The sequence below is a fragment of the Pelodiscus sinensis genome, chromosome 11 (assembly GCF_049634645.1).
Source record: "Pelodiscus sinensis isolate JC-2024 chromosome 11, ASM4963464v1, whole genome shotgun sequence".
NCBI classification, from domain to species: domain Eukaryota; kingdom Metazoa; phylum Chordata; order Testudines; family Trionychidae; genus Pelodiscus; species Pelodiscus sinensis.
Window position 1 is genome coordinate 8449494 of NC_134721.1, and position 21522 is coordinate 8471015.

The 21522-nt window shown below is 46.1% G+C and overlaps 2 protein-coding genes across 2 annotated transcripts in view; one reads left to right on the forward strand and one right to left on the reverse strand.

Annotated features, from left to right (window-relative positions):
- Window positions 1–15693, forward strand: ARL6IP5 (ARF like GTPase 6 interacting protein 5). Its single transcript, XM_006120013.4, has 3 exons — window positions 1–379; window positions 12945–13162; window positions 13837–15693. The coding sequence occupies exons 1-3, from the start codon at window positions 204–206 to the stop codon at window positions 14007–14009; spliced, it is 567 nt and encodes a 188-aa protein (XP_006120075.1). The 5' UTR covers window positions 1–203; the 3' UTR covers window positions 14010–15693.
- Window positions 14816–21522, reverse strand: part of LMOD3 (leiomodin 3) — a 17478-nt gene continuing 10771 nt past the window's right edge. Inside the window, exon 3 of the mRNA XM_075938570.1 lies at window positions 14816–20678. Coding sequence (XP_075794685.1) covers window positions 20652–20678 — 27 coding nt within the window. The 3' untranslated portion in view covers window positions 14816–20651. The remainder of the gene's footprint in view (window positions 20679–21522) is intronic.

Genomic DNA, 21522 nt, shown 5'->3' on the forward strand with positions numbered 1-21522 from the left:
GGAAACGTGGCGTTCGCAGCATCGCGCTTGGCATCTGCGCTGGCTCACAGGGCCGCTGCCATCCGCGGAGGAGTGGGGGGGGAGAAGCCAGGCTGCACGGTGGGCGCGGTGCACAGCCAGCCCGCCCCGCTGATTTGCTGCCGGGCGCTCTTTAACCCTGCCCAGCTGACGTGCGGCAGCGCACGGTGCCGGCTGGGAGAGAGATGGAGGTGCAAGTGGCCCCCCTGCGACCCTGGGAGGATTTCTTCCCCAGCTTGGAGCGCTTTGCGCGGCCCGATTTCAGGGACGTTTCCAAATGGAACAACCGGGTGGTCAGCAACTTGCTCTACTACCAGACCAATTACCTGCTGCTGGCGGCCGCCGTCATCTCCATAGTGGGGTGAGTCTGGGTCTGTAGCCGTAGGGGCGTCCCTTCTCTCCCCCCCCTACGCGCTGCAAGGAGGGGCGCTCAGGGGTTGCAAGCGGGGTGCTGTGTCCCTCTGTTAGTGGGAGAGGCAGACACGGGGGTGAATCGGAGCGGGGATCCAAACCCTGGTGGCCGTGTGAACAGCTCGCGCACCCATCCCTATGGGGCAGTGGTTTCAGCTGAGCTCGCACTACGGAAAAGCTTTCTGAGACAAGCGGGCTTTCTTTAGTCTCCCTTCGGTCTGCAGCTGCATAGGCCCGATGGCCTGTGTAAGTAAGGGGCTGGATGTATTTAAGGGAGGTAGCAAACGTACAGGTTTTCCCCCATATATAAGCCGGAAGAGTCTAGTTCTTCATCTGGTATAGTTATTCTCCCTTCCCCCCCCCAAAAAGGATATGACTCACATTTGCTGGTGTGAGGTGGTAGGAGCCCTGAACAACTTCCACCTAGCTCAGCTCCTTCTTTCTCTGTGTTTGCTAATGCCCAGCATGCATATTGGCTTGTTTTTGGAGACTTAAGGAGCTAAAACTTAACATCCAATCAAAATCTTCAATTTCCGCAATCTCCAAAAACAACATTGCGTTTGTGAGCTGGGTGTTATAGCTCTCTTTCAGTACCTCCTAGAAAGAGGAAAAATACGGCCTTTTCCTTTACAGGGATCTGTTAAGTGCTTAAAAGTTTACCAGCCCTACTGTAGAATCGGGCAAATAGAAAGTGAAAGGGGTGGGTATGTGATGTGGCTGGCTGCTGGTGGCTTTTTTTTGTTGTTGTTCATAAACTGTAGGGAACAAACTTTCTTCTGTCATGGTATAGTACCAATTGTGCCTGAGGTCAGAACAGAGCTGCAGGTTTATTGAGGGGGAGCAGATCAGTCCCCAAAACAATCAGTAGTGGAAGTCCTGTTTTTGATAGGTGCATGACTGAGACCCTACGTGCAAACCATTCTGGTATTGATATGATCTGTGAGCATAACAGCAACCTGGAGCTCTCCTGCTCCTGAAGAACAAATATTTTGACCCCTTTCTGAAATGGGCATCTGCTATGCTTTGCCTTAGAGTATTGCTATAAGACTTGTGCTTAAAGGTGTCTTTGAAGCAGATGCAGAAAGTAGAGAGGATATAAAACCTCTTCATTTACTAACCAAACCACTTGCAATTACCCTGCCCAGGCAAGTAAAGTAGCATCACTTAAAGAACAAGTAAATAGGGGGAGGTGAGGATTATCTGTCTTTAAACCTATGAGACCGGGCACCATCTCTTTTCTATAGCATGTTGTAGAGATGCCATATTTTTCATTCTTTATCAAGCAAAGGACCTTCATGAGTCACTCCTTGAAGCCACTAACATACATGGCCTAATCTGAAGTCCCCTGAAAGTCCATGCCATTTTTTTTTAAATGACACCCATGACATTTGGATCAGACTTTTGAGAGGTGATGTAGAATTAATAAATGTGATAGTTCCACCATCACTATGAAAAATAACATGACCGCACAGAATCGAATATCCTTCATTCTTCTTCCTGATGTAAGCTTGAGGGCTGCTGGTAATTGGGAGTACAAGGAGTGTTGTCTGGTCAAGTGACTAGTACATGGGATGGGTACTGGGTTGTTTTCCCAGCCTTGTCACCTTGAGGAAGCTACTTTGGGCATCTTTAAACACAAAAGTTACTGTCCGACTTCACTTTATCTTTGTTAACGATTGTCAAGCTCTTACATAAGAATGGCCATACTGGGTGAGACCAAAGGTCCATCTAGCCCAGTAGCCTGTCTTCTGACAGTGGCCAGCACCAGGTGCCTCAGAGGGGGGTGGACCGAAGACAATGATCAAGTGATTTGTTTTCTACCATCAATCTCCAGCCTCTGACAAACAGAGGCCAGGGACACCATTTCTATCCCCTGGCTAATAGCCTTTTATGGACCTAACCATGAAATTATCTAGCTTCTCTTTAAACTGTTATAGTCCTAGCCTTCACAGCCTCCTTTGGCAAGGAGTTCCACAGGTTGACTACGCGCTGTGTGAAGAACTTTCTTTTATTAGTTTTAAACCTGCTACCCATTAACTTCTTACTTAGTCTAAAGCTATTTTATCATGCGTAGTGCAGTGTCTACTGTTTAAGTAAACCAGTGCAATTTTGTGTGTTGTCCAGGAGTTAGTTCTTCGTTACCTGAGGCTCCTAATTAACAGTTGGCTATGAAAGGCAGATAACTAATTAGTTATATTTTACTTTGCAGCCAAGGATCTCAAAAGCACTATGACCTGTTTGCCCTTATCAGTCGTTTCCCTACAGACACACAAGGCTCAATTGCTCGATCTTCTAGAATAAGGATTATCCACCTGTAAATGGAAGAAAAAAAATCACACGCTTCTCTGGCTCTGTGTGTTTGCCAATAAAAACCCACACCCAAGGCGGCATGATCCATCCCCACCCCATCCCTTTGGCCTGAAATCTTGCCCCTGCCTCCCAGGGCCCCCATGGGAGTCAAGTCCACCCCACTGTAGGGGGAGGCCACTCCCCAGCATGTGGGCACAGGCTCCCCAACTACAGTAGGGCTGGCAGCATAGCCCCAGCCTTGGTGGGGGCTTCAGCCATAGGAAACTGTGCTGAATGGGGTGGGGAGCAGTGTGTGTGGGGTTGGAGGGGACAGCTGGGGACCTGCTGCCCATATGAGATGTTCGTTATTGTGTATAGACTTTGCTTCTCAGGCGTGCTGATCCTGCCACCATTTGATCTTGGATCAAATCCTAATGGGAAAAGTTCACACTTCGGAGTGCGCATGTCATAACGCTGCACTTTTTGAGACCGATTCTGACTGACTTCGCATTCAAATACTTGGCTAAGTGGGAAAACTAAAAGCTCTGCTGATAAATCATAGACTTAGTCATTTGTCTAAATTCTTCATGCTTAAATGTTCAGCGGGCAGCAATCCAGCACTGCATCATGACTCAACATCTTCTAGAAAACCCTTTTGAAGATGAGGTTTAATTTGCACAAGAGCCTTGACAGGATTGTGCAAAAAGGCCATTGCAGTGTGTGCCAAATTCTCTCACTATCAGCAGGACTAAATTAGTCCCAGGGTCAGCTGCCTTTTTTTTTTTTTTTTTTTTTTTTTTTTTAAAAGAGTAGCCTTAATCTGATTCAAGATGGGTCTGTCTTGTCTATGCTTGACAGTGTAATAGTCAGGCAGTTGTGGTGATGGTGTCAGGCCACATGGGCTGTGTGTGTTAGGAATTGTATATCTTGCATATGGCTAGTAACAGTCATAACCTCTTCTTTATGGCTGTACATTGACTCTCCCAATAAAATGAATTGAAAGTAGACTTCCAAATCTTGAGTGAGTACAAGATATCTGGATTAAGGATCTGTGTCTCGTGTATCCTTCGTTAGCTCACTGTAAAATTGCAATATTAGCACTGTATAGCTTCCCCTAGCTTAAAAGAGAACTTTCAGATGATCATGTTCTATCCGAATGCTGATCTTAAATACTTGAACCTCTATAATCTGGAAACACATGCTTCAGGCCCTGGCAGGGGGAGGAAACAGCAGCTCTGTGTGCTGCCACTTCCCCTCCTCCACCCCAACTCAGAAAATGGCTTCATCAGAGGCTTTTCCCTGTGAGGGTGTGGAGCTATGTGGGCCCGTGGGAAGGGGGTGCCAGGTAAATGCCTCCTCCCCTTCTTCCCCCCCATGTCCAGACTCTGATTTCCCCCCCCCCCCCCCCCAACCAGTGTTCTTCCTCCTTGGCCCTATTGCTATAATTCAGACTTTCCTGAGGTAAGATTACATGCAAAGCCAAATAAGGTGACAGGTGTGACAGCTGATAAATAAAGCACATGCTCAATCTCGCTCTGTTCTTAAAGCATCCCTACTTTAAAAAGCTTGACACTGTGCCCTCAACTGTTCTCTGCCTGGGCTCATGTAAAAGATCAAATTCACTAGAGCACTGTCTGCCATTCTTACCTTACAAACAGGGCTGGTGCACTGCTAACCCTTTGGGGAGGGACCCTCATTTGGAAAAGTTCTAGGGGGCTCCCACAAATTAAACTAATTCATGGGGGGAGGAGAGCGGGGCTGTAAGAAGTTGCTTAATTCACTGGCCTTGGTTCTACTTACAAAAAGACTATTTGAATTCTAAGCCCAGATTTTTTTTTGGTGGGGAGAGGGACAGTAGCTATTCTCCCTTCTCCACGGAGCTGACTCCCTTCTCTTTGGCCTTTTTTAAAGTATGTTGATTCATATTCTTGACCAGGCCATTTTGGAACGTATGCTTCCAAGATGACACGTAGCACGGTGTATGTGTCTAAAATCTAAACCGTGGATTGCATGTGTACTCCTAGACAAACCTAAATGCCTGTGATGCTAACTGCAAGCCATCGGTTTTAGAATTCACATTTCAGTAGCTCATCTTAATCTAATCTCGCTGGCCAGCCTTCTTGTACAGCTATTTATAATTCCTCCAGCACCGCTGTACAACAAACATTCAGCCTGTAGAGCTGGATCCAATAAACCAGAGCTCGGGAACCTTTTTTTTGAGTTGGAGGCTGCTGACCCACAGAAAAATCAGTCGGGGGCTGCACAGAAAATGAGAAGCAAAGCCCAACAAAAACCCTCACTGATGCAGTCCCCAACTGAGAAGGGATTCCCCCCTCGCCGACATACACACACATTCTCCTCGCACACCACACACACATTCTCCTCGCACACCAGAGCCTACAGGGGGTCCAGGCTAGTAGATTTGTGTGCTGCAGCCCCACAGTGAGGGGGGGAGGGCTGGAGCGCCAGCACAGGCTCACTAATGCTGGGGGGTGCCTTGAGCCTCAAGGGCCAAATGGCCACATCCAGACAAGCCAGGGGCTGCGTACAGCCCCCAGGCCTGAGGTTCCCCACCCCTGCAATAAAACCATGCTTCATAGTGATCGAACTAATTCTGAGACAAACTGAGCTCCTACAGTGCTCGCTCAGACTAAGCCAAGGAGGAAGTCGGCCACCCAGTTTGAGGGTGTGAATATTGGTCAGTTCCAACATCTGTTTTTCTTGCATTCTTTCCTACTGTATCATGAGTGAAAGCAGACACTGCTACAGAAGAGTACCTCTTATAATCACGAGACTACACAGAAATTCCACTCTGGATAGCTGGCTTTTCCTTACTAATTCATCTCATTCTCTGCAGGGCCTGGAATTCTGGCTTACTGTTAAGTCATTCCAGAAAGCAATCAAGCATCCAATTAGCATGCTGTTGGTTCTGGGTTCTCTGTGCTGCCCCCTTGACTTGGTTATTCCTGACCTAGAACTAGTTGTTGCCTTTTTCCCAAGCTTCTGTTTTCAAGTTGTCATCTGAATATCCTAAAACTCTGTTACTACATTGCTCTCCTATTAGATGCTTTTTAAAACATTTCATTTTTTTGATGTTCAATAAGCTTCTAAAGGAGAACTGTACTTCTTTAGAAAGTGATCAGATGCAAGGAGAGGCAGAGGCTAGGTAAGTGTAAGCTGGAAGGATTTGTACCTAAGCTTCAGACATGAAGGCTAGAAAGTCACTAGACTGTGATCTTCTATATATTTGAGAGAGTTTGTTCAAGAACTCATCCTAAACAGTAAGAACTAAGACCAACAAATTTGAAATATAACTTCCTCTTATCATATCTTGAAGCAAGAGAAGGGTTTGGCTGTGCCAGGGAAACGAGATGTGCCTGGAATGGGATTGTTTCTCAAAAACATACAGAAGAGAGACCAAATCACCAGACAAGTGAAAGACTGTCTGGGGGGTGTTCCCCTTTTCCCCCTCATCCAAGACTGCCTCAGCCTTCCACACACACCCAGGCTTCCTTCAGGGAGGCCTGAGGAGCTGAAGGTCCCCCCTTGATTTATATGGGAACATTGCTATCTATTCCCATTAATCAGAGAGCAAGAGGAAACATGCACAGTTTGCTGCATTCCCCACTTTAGAGAGGGCTGGGGTAGTTCTCTCTCCCTGGGACAGCCTGCATACCCTGAATCCCCAGCCCCATCCAATAGCAATGATTTAAAGGAAGCATGTACACTTTATTTTATTTGTCAAATTAATTCATTAAGGATCTGAGTAGTGCTGAGTAAATCTTCTCGTAAGATACAAGCAAGGCCACAACACTTCTTACTGTGTTGTTGTAGAGGAAACAACAAGGTCACAGTTTTAAGAGACAGCACATGGGTCAATAGAATGCCTGTTCTCTGATATTGGTACTGTGCTCTTGTGCCTGGTACCCTAGTCTCTCCCTCATTACCTTAATAATGAACTGCTGTGCTGGACCCTAATTAGCTCCCTGTGATCACTCACTCGCACAGCTTAAGCGCCACTGGTGGTTAGGATGATGCCCTCATCTTGGCACACTGCTACTAGCCTCTGGGTGTAGCTCCTTCCAGAGACGTTCTTGGGATATCGCTGACATCAGAAGAGCGGCTTCAGATTTACTGGAATGTAAATGATTAAAATCTGGCCCTTGGGAAAGCAATTCTGAGACTCTCAATCTATTGAACTAATTACTTCCTCCCTAACAAAAGTAGAACAGCGTAAAAGTATACCTATTAACTAGTCACTTGTTTGGATAAACATAGCAAAGAACTCAAACCTGTGTTCCAAAACATAGAATCCAAACTAATGAGAGGCAGTCCAACTGTATGGTTTCCATACACTACCTGTAATGGGATTCTCCTGTCCCTTACTCTTGGACCAAATTGAAAACCTGACTTGACACAAGTTCAGCAGTGAAATAGCCTACTTGGGAAATGATGATTGTCCTGATAATTTGTTCCATTTTCCCTTTAATCAAGGAGTGCATTAAATATAGCAGATATCTAGTAAGTGTGATCACAATCTGATTTATGCTCTCAGGAAGCAGAACGCAGACTTTTTGAAATATGCCAGCATTTGACTCCTCCTCTCTTTGGTGTTTTGTTTCTTGTAAGCATGATCCTTTGGTAGCATTGCCTTACACGAGTGGGGGCAGGAAGCAGTCTGCATAATGATGTTTTATGCCATTTGCTCTACAGCAGAATATCCAAGATTGAATTCAACATGAATATTCATGTTCTTAATAGCAGCTGCTGTCCAAATCTGCCTGAATGTGGCCATGGGCAGTCAGTGACGGTAGGGCTGAGGGAGGCAAGCTCCCAGACACCCCCCCCCTTCTGCAGAGGCCCCCCACCACAGGGAGATGGGGCAGCGTGCCATGTGCATGCACTGCACTCATGCATCCCCCCATCGGCACAGGGAGGGGAGGAGTTTGAGAGGGTGGGTGGCATGTGGCCCCAGGGTCCCTGGCCCCCAAGCACTGGGAGGGAGGGAGGCTGGCACATGGCCCCAGGCTCTCCCTGGCCCCAGCAGGGGTTCTAGAGGTGAGGTGTGGGCAGGGCCAGGCTGGCAGTTTGAGAAGGCAATTCCTTCCCCCGCCTAGCATACCAGCTGCCCATGCATGTGGCTCTGAAAGATCTCATTTGTTGCTAGCACTCGCTGTTTCTTTGTACTCCTTGCAATTCATCCCACTTCAGAAAACATGTTCTTCAGATTAACTCTCTCCTCTGGAAAGCTGTTCTGCGGGATCTTGTACAATTGTCTTTGCATCTGAGGAAGGTCGCCTGCATGAATGCCCTAGAACACTGTATACAAAATATTTTACAGGGAGAAAAATATGCTTCCATTTACGTTTGGGAGAGTGATTTACACAACTCCTCACCTCTGAAGTGGAAAAATAAATAAAAGCCTCTGAATGTTGATGTGGACTATATCAAACATTTGTAGCAAAGTTACCTGGGGACAAGTTAACTACCTCATGCTCCCAAATCCAATAACATGGCTACTGGCAAACTATATAAGAGACTTGGTCATTTCTCATAGACACTGATAAGCAGGGCTTGACAAACTATGTAATCTACTCACTCATGGCGAGTAGATTACAACCTGGAAGAGCCGGGTTTGGGCGATCTGCGCATGCGCTGAACGCCGGACAGCATGGCTGGTGAGCAGGGCTTGCCGTGGTTCAGCGAGCCCTGCTGACAAGGTTAATTCTTATTATGTAGGCAGAAAGGAAGCGTATTTAGACTTTAAAAATACAGGCACTTTGGTTCTGAAACAAATACTATAATTACTAGTCCAATCTGATCACAATTCCTGCTGCAGTAGAGCACAAGTTTAAAATATCTTCTCTCCAGAGTTTGTGGTCACTTTTAAGTCTTCAAGCCGCAGAGACAATTTTAACCTAAATATAGTTGCTGGCTGACTGCAAGTGACTCAAATGCTACAAACAGGCCTGCCCTATCAGTTCCTGTGTGTCATGCTGGAGCTCAGAGATGAGTAACAGGAGCAGGTGGGCTGCTCCCTTGGATTTATTTTCATTCCAGTTGTCCCATCCTTGTTGGAACAGCTGACCTACAGAGGAAACTGGAGACCCATTTTGTTTGTAACAACTCATTAGTTTTTCCTTTCCTTCAGAACCCTTTGTCAGAGTATTGGATACTAATACTGCCTGGGTAACTAGATAGTATTATGAAATGGCTCTTGGTGGTGGTTGGCTGTTGAGAACCTACTATAAATGCTACCATATGCCCAAAGGAAGGAGACAAACTTAAGTGTAGGCAGGTCTGCTAACTCTAGCACTGCAGCTAGTTATATCTGAGATGAACTAGGCCTGAAATGCTAGAGCTGCTATTGTAAGGATGAACCCCATTTGGCTGGCAAACCAGGATCATCTAGATCAGGGGTTTTCAAACTACAGGTCGCGACCCAGCACTGGGTCATGGAATGTCAGGCACTGGGTCTCTGCAGGATGATGAGGGTGCTAAGTAGGGTTCCCTCTAAGCAGGCTCTGGGTCTCTGTGCCCTTTCTCCGAGGCCCTGTCCCTGCTCACTCCGTCCTCCCTCACTTTCAACAGTCTGGGGTAGAGGGTTGGGGTGCAGGCTCTGGCCTTGGATGAAGGGCTCTGGAGTGTGAGAGGGGCTCTGAGCTGAGCTTTGGGCAGGCAGTTGGGGGTGCAGGAGGGGTTCATGACGAGGGTAGGATTTCAGGATGTGGGCTCCAGCTTGGGCATTGCTGGATGATGGTGCAGAGGGGCTAAGGCAGGCTCACTCCTGCACCATTCCCAAAAGCAGCCAGCAAACTGCCTCCCAAGCCCTGTTGTCCCCTCTCTGCTCTGTGGAGATAGGATACAGAGAGGAGGCGCCTTGACATCCGCTCCTCTGCTCTCCCTCTCCTGCCCAGCACGCAGGAGGCACCTGAGGAGACTGCTCCAAGTCAAAGGGCATGAGGTGCACAGCAATGGGGGCGTGGGAAGGATGCAGCTGAGCTGCCGGCACTTGATAGCCTCTTGGTCAAACCAGTCAGGATCCCCGGTTAGAAGCTCCAAGATCTACCAGTAGATCCAGCTCTACTGGTTGGTGACCACTGGTTTGGAGGGAACGCTGGCGCTAAGGCAGGCTACCTGCTTGTCCTGGCACTGCAAACTACACTGTGCCCCAGAAAGGGCTGCCAGCATGTTTGGCTCCTAGATGGGGGGGAGAGGGCACTGGGCTCCATGCACTGTCCCTGCCCTGAGCACTAGCTCAGCACTCCCATGGGCTGGGAACCTGCTGCTGGCTGCTCCGAGGGCCCCGCATCGTCTGCCGTGCCGGGAGAGGAAGTCGCCTTAGTGTACCCCTCCCGCTGCACCACTGACTGGAAGCCACTTGAGGTAAGCCCCTGTTGCCCCGCCCCTGCCACTCCTAAAGCGCCTCCTTCTCAGCCCCACCCCAGAACCCACACTCGAGTCAACGAGTGTGGGGTCACGGGCATCAACAATTTTCTTCAACTAGGTCACAAGGAAGGACGTTGGAGGCTCTTACGAAGAGTTCTGTTTGTAACCAGGCGGTTGCCACAAAGTGCTTCTCGCAACGCACAATCCATCTGTGGAACTCATTCCTAGGAAGGTTCTGAAGGCCAAAAGTACAATTGGCTCAAACAAGAACCCAAGAAGTTCATGGAGGATAGAGCCATCAGTGGCTATTAGCCGAGATTGGTCAGGGACGCAGAACCAGATTCTCCATAACCTCCAACTGGCAGAAGCTTTGAAGGGTGACGGAGTGGGTCATTAAATGATTGTCTTGTGCTGCTGCTTTCCTCTGACACGTCTGGTAATGGCAACAGTAAAAAGAGTGGGTTCAATGGCCCATTGGTCTGAGCCAGTATGGTGGCTCAGAGGCCTAAGAGATTACACTTCATACACAGAAATTAGCAGGTTAAGCACGGTATGATTGCGGGGCAGATGCAATGAGCTACAACCATTTGAAGCAGGGGTGAGTAACTTTTGACTGAGGGGCCACTCAAATTTTGGTAAGTGGTCAAGTGCCCCACTTTTCTATGGAGAGCATGGGGGAGGTCTGGGATGGAGGTTGAGAAGGGAGTTCATGGTAGGGAATTGTGGTGCAGGATAAGGTGTGGGGTCTGAGAGCGTGTTTGGATGAAGGAGAGAGTTTGCAGTGCACGATGCTTCCCTTTCTCCCTCCCCCCCTCCCCCCCCGAAGGCAGAGAGAGGCAGATGGAGCAGCCAGCTGCTCTGAACCCTGGGGCTGCTCCCTGGCTGTGGATCTAGTGGGGCAGGCTGGATTGAAAGGCCTCAAGCCGTATCTTGCCACCCCCGATTAGATGCTTACACCAGGCTTCCAGAGTTCCCACCTTATTCCCATGCTGGGGTTTTCGTTTCTGGTTGTCATAGTTCAGGGCACAGTCATTTTTCCCTCTGTAGCCTCGTAAGGATACTCACTTTCAGGCTTCTTGCTTTCAGGCCATTACCTTTCTTGGGGGGAGACCCATGTTTGTATCCATCTTGACCAGGCTAAACAGTTCTCTGCCTTCATTGTGCTGTTCCCAGCAAAAGACAGTCTGTCTAGGCAAAGTAGGTAAGCTTTTCTCCTCCGACTATTGTGGTGTGATTGCTCTGGATATGTTACCACACATCACTTCCTCTGCAAGCTAGGGATGTTAAAATGAGTTTGTGTAACCTTTGAAGTTTCAGCAGATAAGTGCAGGGGGAGGTGGCTCCCACTTGCCCCCCTCGTCCCTACTGCTGCCTCTGTATCCGAGGCAGCAGTGCAGGCGAAGAGGGTGCTGCAAGTAACTGTACGTGTTAACCAGTGAGCCCAGGCTTATCGAGTAGCCATGTAAATATTTACAAATTCACATCCCTAGTGCAAGCCTGTTTATTCCTGGGGGTGTAAGACTATGGGGAAAACACATTAAACAATACAAGAACTTACACATATGCTAATACGTTTATCAGAGATGGCTCTGCCCCAAAATGTCTCCAACATGGCGACTGGGGATCAGACAGGAGTCTCATGCCAGAGGGTCTCTTGCAGTCATAAGTTCTTAACAGCTTCACCGCCAAAGTAGCTCTCAGTCTTATGGGGTCTCAGTAGGCCAAAATTAATCCAATCATTCCCTTAGAATTGGAGCCCTTGGTCAACCAGGGGGTCATGTCTGTTTTGCTGGATCAAATAAAAGGTCCTGAGCCAGTTTAAAACCAAGCTATTGATCTACAAATCCTTCGGGTTTGGTCCTGGAGAATCGAGCTGGAACATCTCTCTGCAGACTTCTCCAGAGGGGTGGCTGGGAAGAGCTTCGGCATACGAAAGTTGCATAAGACTCGTAATAGCATACAAACAATTGCATTTTTAATACAATGGAGCCCCAAAGGTATTGAACTCAATTTAGTAATGTCCTTAATTCCATAAGGCACTCACTGCTATCTCTGGAAACAACAGTACACTGAACCTCAGTTCTGTCGCTCTTGTGGAACATGGCTGTTCCTAGAACTTTTCAGCGGGGTCTGTCCTAAGCCCTACTTTTTTCTGACCCTGAGGTGCACATTCCCCTGTGGACGCTTTGATGCAAGTAACCTCTACGCATTACAGAACATTCTGACTTTTGACACCCTGTCTCTGCATCTCTTGCATTTACTACAGCTGAAGATTTATAATGCAAATTGAAGTCAGATGCAGCCTGCATAATAGAATAGGGGAGCATAAATTGGAAACAACATGGCCTGAAGATCAAGGCACTACAGTGGGTCATGACTAGCATTTTCACTCCTGGAGACTAGGTTAAATCCCGTTTGCAGCCACAAATGGAAAAGGCAAGTACTGGGCCATCACACAATCTAGCATGACAGTTGGCTGCTACTCAGCAAAGGCTCAGGAGTAAAATGGGAAGGTGATGGTGAGGTTTCTCTCAAGATGCTCTAGCCCAATGTGAGTTGCTTGCTTTCCTGAGCACTAACCTCCCCAAAAAAGAGGGCAGGATGAAAGTAATGTGTCTAAATACGCACTCTGAAAACAATACTAATTCAGCACATCGCTTACACCGTCTTACATGTTGGAGTCAGAAGCTGGCTGATAGAGGTTGTGAAGCACTGAAATGGAAGCCTTGTTAACTGTCCCCGTCGTCCTACTTGTGGAACAGTGAGATGCTGCACCAGAATGCATAACTGAACAATCTCTTTTGGTTTTTATAAACAGTTTTTCACTTTTTCCCCAGATTTCTGAGCCCACTGAACATGATCCTTGGTGGTGCAGTAGTAGTGCTGGTGTTCATGGGCTTTGTGTGGGCATCGCATAACAAAGACATCCTTCGCAAGTTCAAGAAGCAGTACCCAACTGCGTTTGTGGTAGCCATCCTGCTGTCTAGTTACTTCTTGATATCCTATTTTGGAGGCGTCATGGTGTTCATATTTGGGATCACATTCCCTCTACTGTGTAAGTATAGCTTATTTTCTCCCCCACTCGCCTTTTTCCTAATAATTAGAACTAAAAGCTAAAGTTATTCACCCTGAACTAATTCTTGGCTTCACTTAATATATTCAAATTTTGAGGTTTTAAATTTGTCCCAAGACTAATCTTACACTATTGACTTCCAAGATTGCTAGCAAGGGAAACTTGAAGAAATGTATCATCTTACATTAAGAGCAATACACTATATTGGCAGTAGGACATGTACAATTTCTTAGGTAGACCGTAGCAGTACATACGTGTTAGACTTCCAGCTTCCTATCTTTGGATGTCTGCTCATTTTACAAAGGACCACTGGCTTCCTTCCAAGGGCTTTGAGATTCAGTAAAGAGCCATAGAAATGTAGCCGTGTTAGTCTGGTGTAGCTGAAGCAAAATACAGGACTATGTAGCACTTTGAAGACTAACAAGATGGTTTATTAGATGATGAGCTTTCGTGGGCCAGACCCATTTCCTCAGATCAAATATTTGATCCACTATTTGATCTGAGGAAGTGGGTCTGGCCCATGAAAGCTCATCATCTAATAAACCATCTTGTTAGTCTTCAAAGTGCTACATAGTCCTGTGTTTTTGCTTCAGTAAAGAGCCAGGTATTAAAGGGGGGGAGGCTATGTGTTCACAAACCTGTATTTCTGTTCTTAGTGACGTTTATCCATGCTTCTCTGAGGCTTCGGAACATAAAGAACAAACTGGAGAATAAAATGGAAGGAATAGGATTGAAGAAGACCCCTATGGGCATAGTGCTGGATGCACTTGAACAGCAGGAAGAGAGCATCAACAAACTGGCTGACTACATTGCTAAAGTGAAGGAATAAGGTGCACGTAATCTGGTGGTATTCTCTGTTGCAGGAATTTAGTTGCTGTTTACTCTTGTCAAAGCTTGTTTTCCGTTTGTCTGAGATGCACATACTGTACAGATTGGCAAGATACAGGTACACAAAGCTAATCAAGGCTCCTCTAGGGAGGAGAGAATAAGTGTCAGTGTTACTTATGCGTGCACGCACACATGCACTAATGGTATAGATCATTTGTTCTCTGGAGTGAACAAACATGAATTACAGTCTCTGAACCTGTTCTTGGTAGCCAGTAATGTGTAAGTGTTAATCATGCACTTTATTTAGAGTGATGGGGTGAAGTTGAGTGCAGGACTGGTTGGCTACAACTGTCATATAACAAATCTGGCAGAGTCAGGATTGGCTGAAAGCTCTGCAAATTAATTTTTTTTTTTAACTTTCCTTTTCCTTCCCCTGCACTCCCCTCAAAACTTCTAGATGGTATCCTCCTCCTACCACCTTTTTCAAATGGGCAATGTTTAAGCCATCTTATCAGAAGTAGCAAATGGAGAGAGTAAATTGACTAGAGCACATCAGTAAACTTCTCCCTTGCCTCTCACATTCCCTAGTCTGTTTACAAAATGTATTATTGTTTATAGCAGACAATCCAAGTCTAAATGAGCAACGTCTGCGAATTATAGAGCCCTGGGCACAATACACCTGTGCAAATTTGACTGAATTCAGTAAGAAGCACATGTGTATCAGTGAAATCTTGTCTCTACTGAAATCCATGGAAGTTTTGCCATTGCTTTCAATAGAACCAGGATTTCGGGTAAGAGTTCTTCTTAGTGTGTGTGTGTGTGTGTGTGTGTGTGTGTGTGTGTGTGTGTGTGTTTAGTCCCCCTCCCCCCCCCTTTTTTTTAAAACTAGGACACTTTCTAGCTAGGATAGAGTTCTGTTTTTTTTTTTTTTTTTTTAAATGCCCCTTGAAAGAGTTTTAGGACTTATTTCAGTGTTCCCATTATGATCTGACACTCTTCCAAAGTTTTGTTTGTGTGGGGTGGTTTTTTATTATTATTATTTTTAATGCAATTGCTAAAGCCTACATCTTGCTAATTTTATTCACTCCTGGCTCTGTTCAAGGGAAACACTAGATTTCGGACTGATAAATAATTTTCATATTCCTAGAACCAATCCCACATTCATGTAACAATAGCTCTTCAAAGTAATTACAAGTATCCTCTTCAGTAAACTCCAGCTTGACTGCAGTCTGTGCTACCTAAAATGTATGCAGATTAACATAGTGTGTAACCATCACTCTTGCATCTCTCCTCCCTTGTTTATGAAGTATTGATCTGTAACTGACTTGACTTACTGGGCAGGTATAGCAGATATCCCAAAAACCTTTTCAAAACTCATGTGTATTTAGATGTGTGCACATCTGATACCACTCCTAAATGAGTTGTTTAGGAGTCTGAACCCCTCATTCCATGCAACTATTCATGAGTTATCAGTATTTACTGGAAGTAACTTGCTATGTATATATTCCAGGGTTAGCAGCAATGACCTGCTCCTTTCTTGTACCTGTAGTAAATTTAGATTTTGATGAGTACTTATTGCTACACTGATAGAAGAACTAGCCTATTACTTCATGACAATAGGGTTATATTGTAGAATTTTAAGAAATTAGGTTGTGAAGAATAAACTTTAACAATTGATAAAACTGCTGGCATGGATTTTTTTTTTATTAAATCAAATGCAAGACAGACACTTTAAACAAGATCACACTACTGAACAATAACACGATGCAGCATGTGTTGTGAATTTCTGGCTGCGTGGTTCTGTTTGAACTAGAGTCCTGACTTTACATATAACAAGAGCACAACACAATGAACTATGGGACATCTTTCCTTTTAAAAAGAGAATGCAAGATGGTAATAGATGATCTTCAAGAAAGATGTGCACAAATTGGAGGAAGATCCAGAGAAGAGCTAGAAAAATGATTTATAGGTTTAGAAAACGTAACCTATGAGGGAAGCTTGAAAGAACTGGGTTTGTTTCTTCTAGAGAAGAGTGAGAAGGGACATGATAACTTTTAAGTACCTACAAGGAGGAGGGAGAAAAATTATTCTCCTTAACAGCTGCTGATAGGACAAGAGGCAATAAGCTTAAATTGCAGGAAAGAAAGTTTAGGTTGGACACTAGGGGAAGAATGTCCCAACTCCCAGGATGGTTAAACACTGCAATATATTGTCTAGGGAGATGATGGAATTTCTATCAGGGGAGATTAAGAGCAGGTTAGACAAACATCTGTCAGGGATGATCTGATGGTGTTTGGCCCTGCCTTGAATGCAGGGGACTGGACTTGATGACTTTTCAGTGCCACTTCTATCCCTGAGGTTCAGTGCAATGTGGATAAAGGTGGGTGAGTCTCTGCTTTGAGACAAACCAGTCCTCCAGTGGAGCAGGGTTTTACTGGGGGGGTGATGGGAGTCTGCCTCGTGCTATTCGCTTCTCTATGCTCTCTGAATGGGTAGGAGATGGGAATAGCAGCCAACTTGTTTTGGCAGTTTCCCTTGCTTATTTCAGAAAGCACCATTTTTGTATAGCTGTTTCTTAGGCTCTACCTACCTTTCACTTGGCATCACAGGTCACGGTTCTGTTGATGCCGCTGAGAAGAGCAAGTTCTAATCTTTTCTGCAGATAGTGCCCTTATACATCTTTCAGCGCGTGGGACCAATTCCTGCCTCCGCAGGGGTTACTTACCACGGTCCCACCTGCACGCTCGCACAAGGAAACAATGGGAAGTTGCATGTTCTCCCCGCTCCCTCCCCTTCACAGAAAGGGTAGGGTTGCCATTTTCTTTCACATGCTTAACTATCCTGCCAGGTTTTGAGTGCAGGGCTGCTCCCATGGCTCACTTGCTGCCCCCATTTCTTACTGCCCATTGTAGATGATTTTGCATGAATATTATGGGCCTGATATACTATCCACAGGGGGGTCCTAGAGAATGGCCGACTCCCTGGGCAAAGAGTGTGGGGGGGGGGGAAGAGAGCTCAGCCCTGCGCTCCTGGAAGCAAGGGCGGATGAGAGTTTGCCGGGGCCCAGGCGACACAATTTCGTGCATGGGCCATGGCCACGGTCGACAAGTAGTAGCGCGTGCGTGGGGCCTATTGAAGCATGGGGCCTGGGGCAGCCACCCCGCTCGCCCTGCCCTATATCCACCACTGCCTGGAAGGGGCAGGGCTGGCGGCTAGCCTCCTTCCACCAGTCCTTCAGTGCTGCCCAGAGCAGGCCATACAGGGCTCCAGCCACTGCTGCTGTTGCCCCTTTTGCCAGGCCTGTTGGTAGCCTGATAAGGCAGATTTTTATGGCTGAACTGACACTGGGAGCATTCCCTTCAGGTAGGGCACTGCTTGGGTCCTAGGACCACTACAGCAGCTCTGTCCTCCCTCACCCCCTCTGGCTGGCTGTGGTAGGCACTAACCACTAGGATTTATGGCCAGGGCCCCCACTTCCCTCCAGAGGGGCCTGTATGCCTAAGGTGGCTCAAAGCCACTCTAGCCCATCCCTGATTCTTGCAGCAAGTGCAACTTAGGTGGAGCACAAACTGTGCCTCTTTTTTCTGCTAGTTCAGTTTGAAGAGCAAGACTACAGCTCTGGCCCTTTCCATGTGAGACGAGTCTTTTCAACGGCTGTCCATGAGAGAGAAAGTAAAGCTCCTTTCCTCTAAACATTTGCTCAAGCAGTATTTGAATCAGAGTTAAAAAAAAAGTCGCATAGAGGGCTGTACATTCATATAGTCCCTTACAGTCAGTGGTGTTTCCTGTCTGCCTTGGAGAGCCTTAAAGGGACTCAGACAGCAGCTCAGTTGGGGTGCATCTAGACAACATTTCTCTTTCGGAAGATAGAGCAAATTTGCATATCTTCCAATTATTTTCAAAAGAGGTGTGGTGTGTGTGTGTGTGTGTGGTTCGCTGCCCCCGAAAAACCCGTTTTTCAACAGACTGCTGTAAACCTCTTTTTTTTTTCGGGGAGGGTTCTTTTGAAAAAGGGTTTGTTTTTTTTCCCTGAAAGAACCGTGTCTAGAATACTTGCTTTTTTGAAAAAAAAACTCTCTAGAAAAAGTGATTAGAAGAAGATATGCAAATTTGCATAATTTCCTTTCAAAAGAAAAACGTAAGCAAGATGTGCCCTTGAAGGAGAGGGAGAGGAGGTGAACCAAGTTGGAAGGGTGTGTTTGAAAGAGCAGGAATTGCAGGGCCGTGTTTATGAATTTTGGTGTCCTACACAGCCCGAACACCTGCAGCCCAAAGTTCCCTGCCATGGAAGGGGCAGCAACTCTGCAGGGGAAGGCTGTGAGAGCAGAAACAGGCCTTGAAGGTTGGTGGGGGAACAGGTGGAAGGGAGAGTGGTGCAGCCCACTGGAACTGGGAGGTTGGGATCGCTGGGGCTGAGAGGTGAAGTAGAGGGCGAAAGGCCGGGAGGTTGGGCTTCAGTAGGCTGTGGGATGAGGCTACTTGAGTAGGCATTGTCCTCTGCAGGTGCTAGGCATACACAGCATAGAACACTACTTAATTTGGGGCACAGTGGTGCCCCATGCAGCTGTGTAGTCTGCGTATGCCTAAGGATGGCCCTGGTTGGTTGGCATGAAGAGGGCAACTGTTCCTTATATGGGGCAGTAGGATATGACACTGAGTGGGAGGAAAGATGTTTGGGAAAGGAACATGGATTGTGTAAGAGAGATGCAAGCTGGCTGGCAGAAGATTATGTAGAGCATTGGTGGATCAAAAAGAGGAGAATGAGAAGCTGTGGAAAGGAGACTTCAGGTTATCAGATGGCCAAGAACATGCAGATAAGAAGAACTGAGTAGCAGCAGTAGGCAGACCCAAAAAGGGAAGAAGAGTAAGACCCACATCTGTGTCTTAGGCCATATCCTCACAATGTGCTGGATCAATGGGGCTGCCATCGATCCGGCAGTGGGGAAGGTCGATTAGCATAGACATAACAACTGCCGCTTGTACGCCATCAGAACGAGATGAGTAAGGGGAGTTAGCAGGAGAGTTTCTTCTGTCGATCCAGCATGGTGTAGACCCTGCGGTAAGTAGAGCCAGGCTACCTTGATGTGAGTTACACTACTCACATAAATTGGGTAGCTTAGATCAACCTGTCCCCAGAGTGCAGACCTGCCCTAAGCTACTAGAGGCAGAGGAAGCCACCAATGGTTTGGATGGGGTGAAGTTTTGTGGGGAGCAAGAGAAGAGTTGGCAGATGGTGACTCAAGCAGAAAGAGTAACCAACAAAACGGAAAGAGCAGAGAGGATGGCGAACAGACTGAAGAAGGGGAATCCACTAGCATGCCTGGTAGAAAAGGCAAAGTTTCCAGAAAAGAGATTCAATAGAGACACACTGAGGAGGATTTTACAGGCTTTGGGAGAGTGAGTCCCAGCACCACAAATTACCCGCTCCTGGGCACGTTCTGTGAGTGCTTGGGATGTGTGTGGATGGTACAGAATGGGGGCTCGTAGTTTTGACCATTTAAAACACCCCCCCCATCAGAAATATTTAGAAACCACGAAGTTGTGCAGAAGGATGAGTGCAGTTAACCTCTAGCTAGAACTCAGCACTGCAGTCGCCATGCAAGTGTGACATTCGGTTCCTTCCTCAACCTGGCTGGCAGCTTAGGCGCCCTGAGCTGAGCAAAGAGGGCAAGGGCCCAACAGTACTCAGTAGCAACTCCTCTGGCCAGTTTATCAGTGGTATTGAAGGACATTTGAAACAGTCCAGTTCTATTCTCAGAAAGTGACTGCAATGTGTGGCCTATGCACATTGTGGTGGAGAAATGGCTCAGGGTTATCGCAAGGACAGAGAATCTGCCAGAAGAATGATGATCTTGCAGCTCCCAAAACAGCTCATGGCTTCATATTTTAAATGCTAACCAGAGGGAATACTTGCCAGAAACGGCATATGACATTTGAAATGGTTATGACTTTTTTTTTGTCCTGTGTACTGTGCCTTTAAGTTTCTAAGAAGTCTGCCTGTTTGCTGAGATGGCAGCCATTTTGTTTTCAAACTCCTGCAGTTTGTTATGGGAGAAATGCTCACTGCGCTGTCTTTTAGAGAGAGCATTTTTGCTTTTTTTTTTGTTTTTTTTAAATGTTCACTCAGTGTAAAAATAAATAATTCTGGACTGAAAATTAAGTTGGTAGATAGAAATCATGTGTTTTCTTTGTGACAAAGCAGTAGCATACAGCTGCGTGAAAAAGAAGTTGGGTGTGTGTAAAGAAAATAAGTCACAAGACACTGTTGTGTTGCAGGAGAATTTAACAGCAAAAAGTACCGTGTAAGCAATAGTGTTCATGGACCCAATCAGTAAAACCTGTTATGTTATTACTGCAGCTGGGCAAATAGGTATGAACAAACGGGAGACTAGAATCCAAGTGGCAGACAGAGATTATAACAGGGCATCACTGTTACTTGATAACTGATGGAAATCCTGTTAGCATTGACTTGCTCAATTCTGCCCTTTTTCACTGTTATATAAACTGACTGCATATTACAAGCATTGTTCCCCCAGGTTCATATCTACCACCTACTTCTCAAAAAAGCATCCTTTGAAACAACTGTAGGTAAAACTTGAATAGTCTTTATTTCCGGTTGTTTCCTTCAGGCGAATCTGGTGTTTTACTCTAGCTCTTTTGGCACTGGTACCTGTACAAGACAAATAGGAAGACATTTTAGTGGCAGGAAAATCTGTCTTACCTTTCTTCTCTCCAAAAATAAGTGTGCATATTATAATCAGCTAGTAACATCAAAGTACTGCCAATGCAACAGGAAATCCTGTGAATATAATGAATCTCAGTGGGGTAGTTGGTTAGTCTGTAACTTTGAAAATAACAAGTACTCCTATAGCTTCTCAGAGACTAAACAAAATATTTAGACTCATGAGCTATTGTGGGCAAAACACATTAAAAAGCCAGTTTCTTCTGCCTTTAACACCTGCACTTCCACATCAAAAACCATATATGGGACACATCCAGCACACTTAATTAGTTTCATTAACACGGGTCCGACAATCAACAAGTACTGCTTTTGCTGTTATTTTATATCTATCGATCTTGGTTTCTATTATTTCCACTCCAATTCATCTGAAATGGGGTTTGCCCAAGAAAGTTCATGATTCTGTGTATTTTGGTTAGCCTCTAAGGTGCCACAGGACCACTCGTTGTTGAGAAAATAACGGTTAAGAAGTTCCTGGTACATTAGTCTCTCTCAGAATTCATAAAGCTGTACTTTATTGCTCAATAATGCCAATTGTCCCAGATGTAGCACTTTCCCATAGATGGCTCACAAAGGGAGGAATTCTCATCCCCCAAACACATAGTCTGGAGACAAATGTCAGGGAGATAGCCATGTTAGTTTGTATTCGCAAAAACAATGATGAGTCCTGTGGCTCCTCAGGGACTAATAGATTTATTTGGGCATAAGCTTTGATGGGCAAAAGCCCACTTTGTCAGATGCATGGAGTGGGTATTACAGTCAGTCCCCGGGTTAC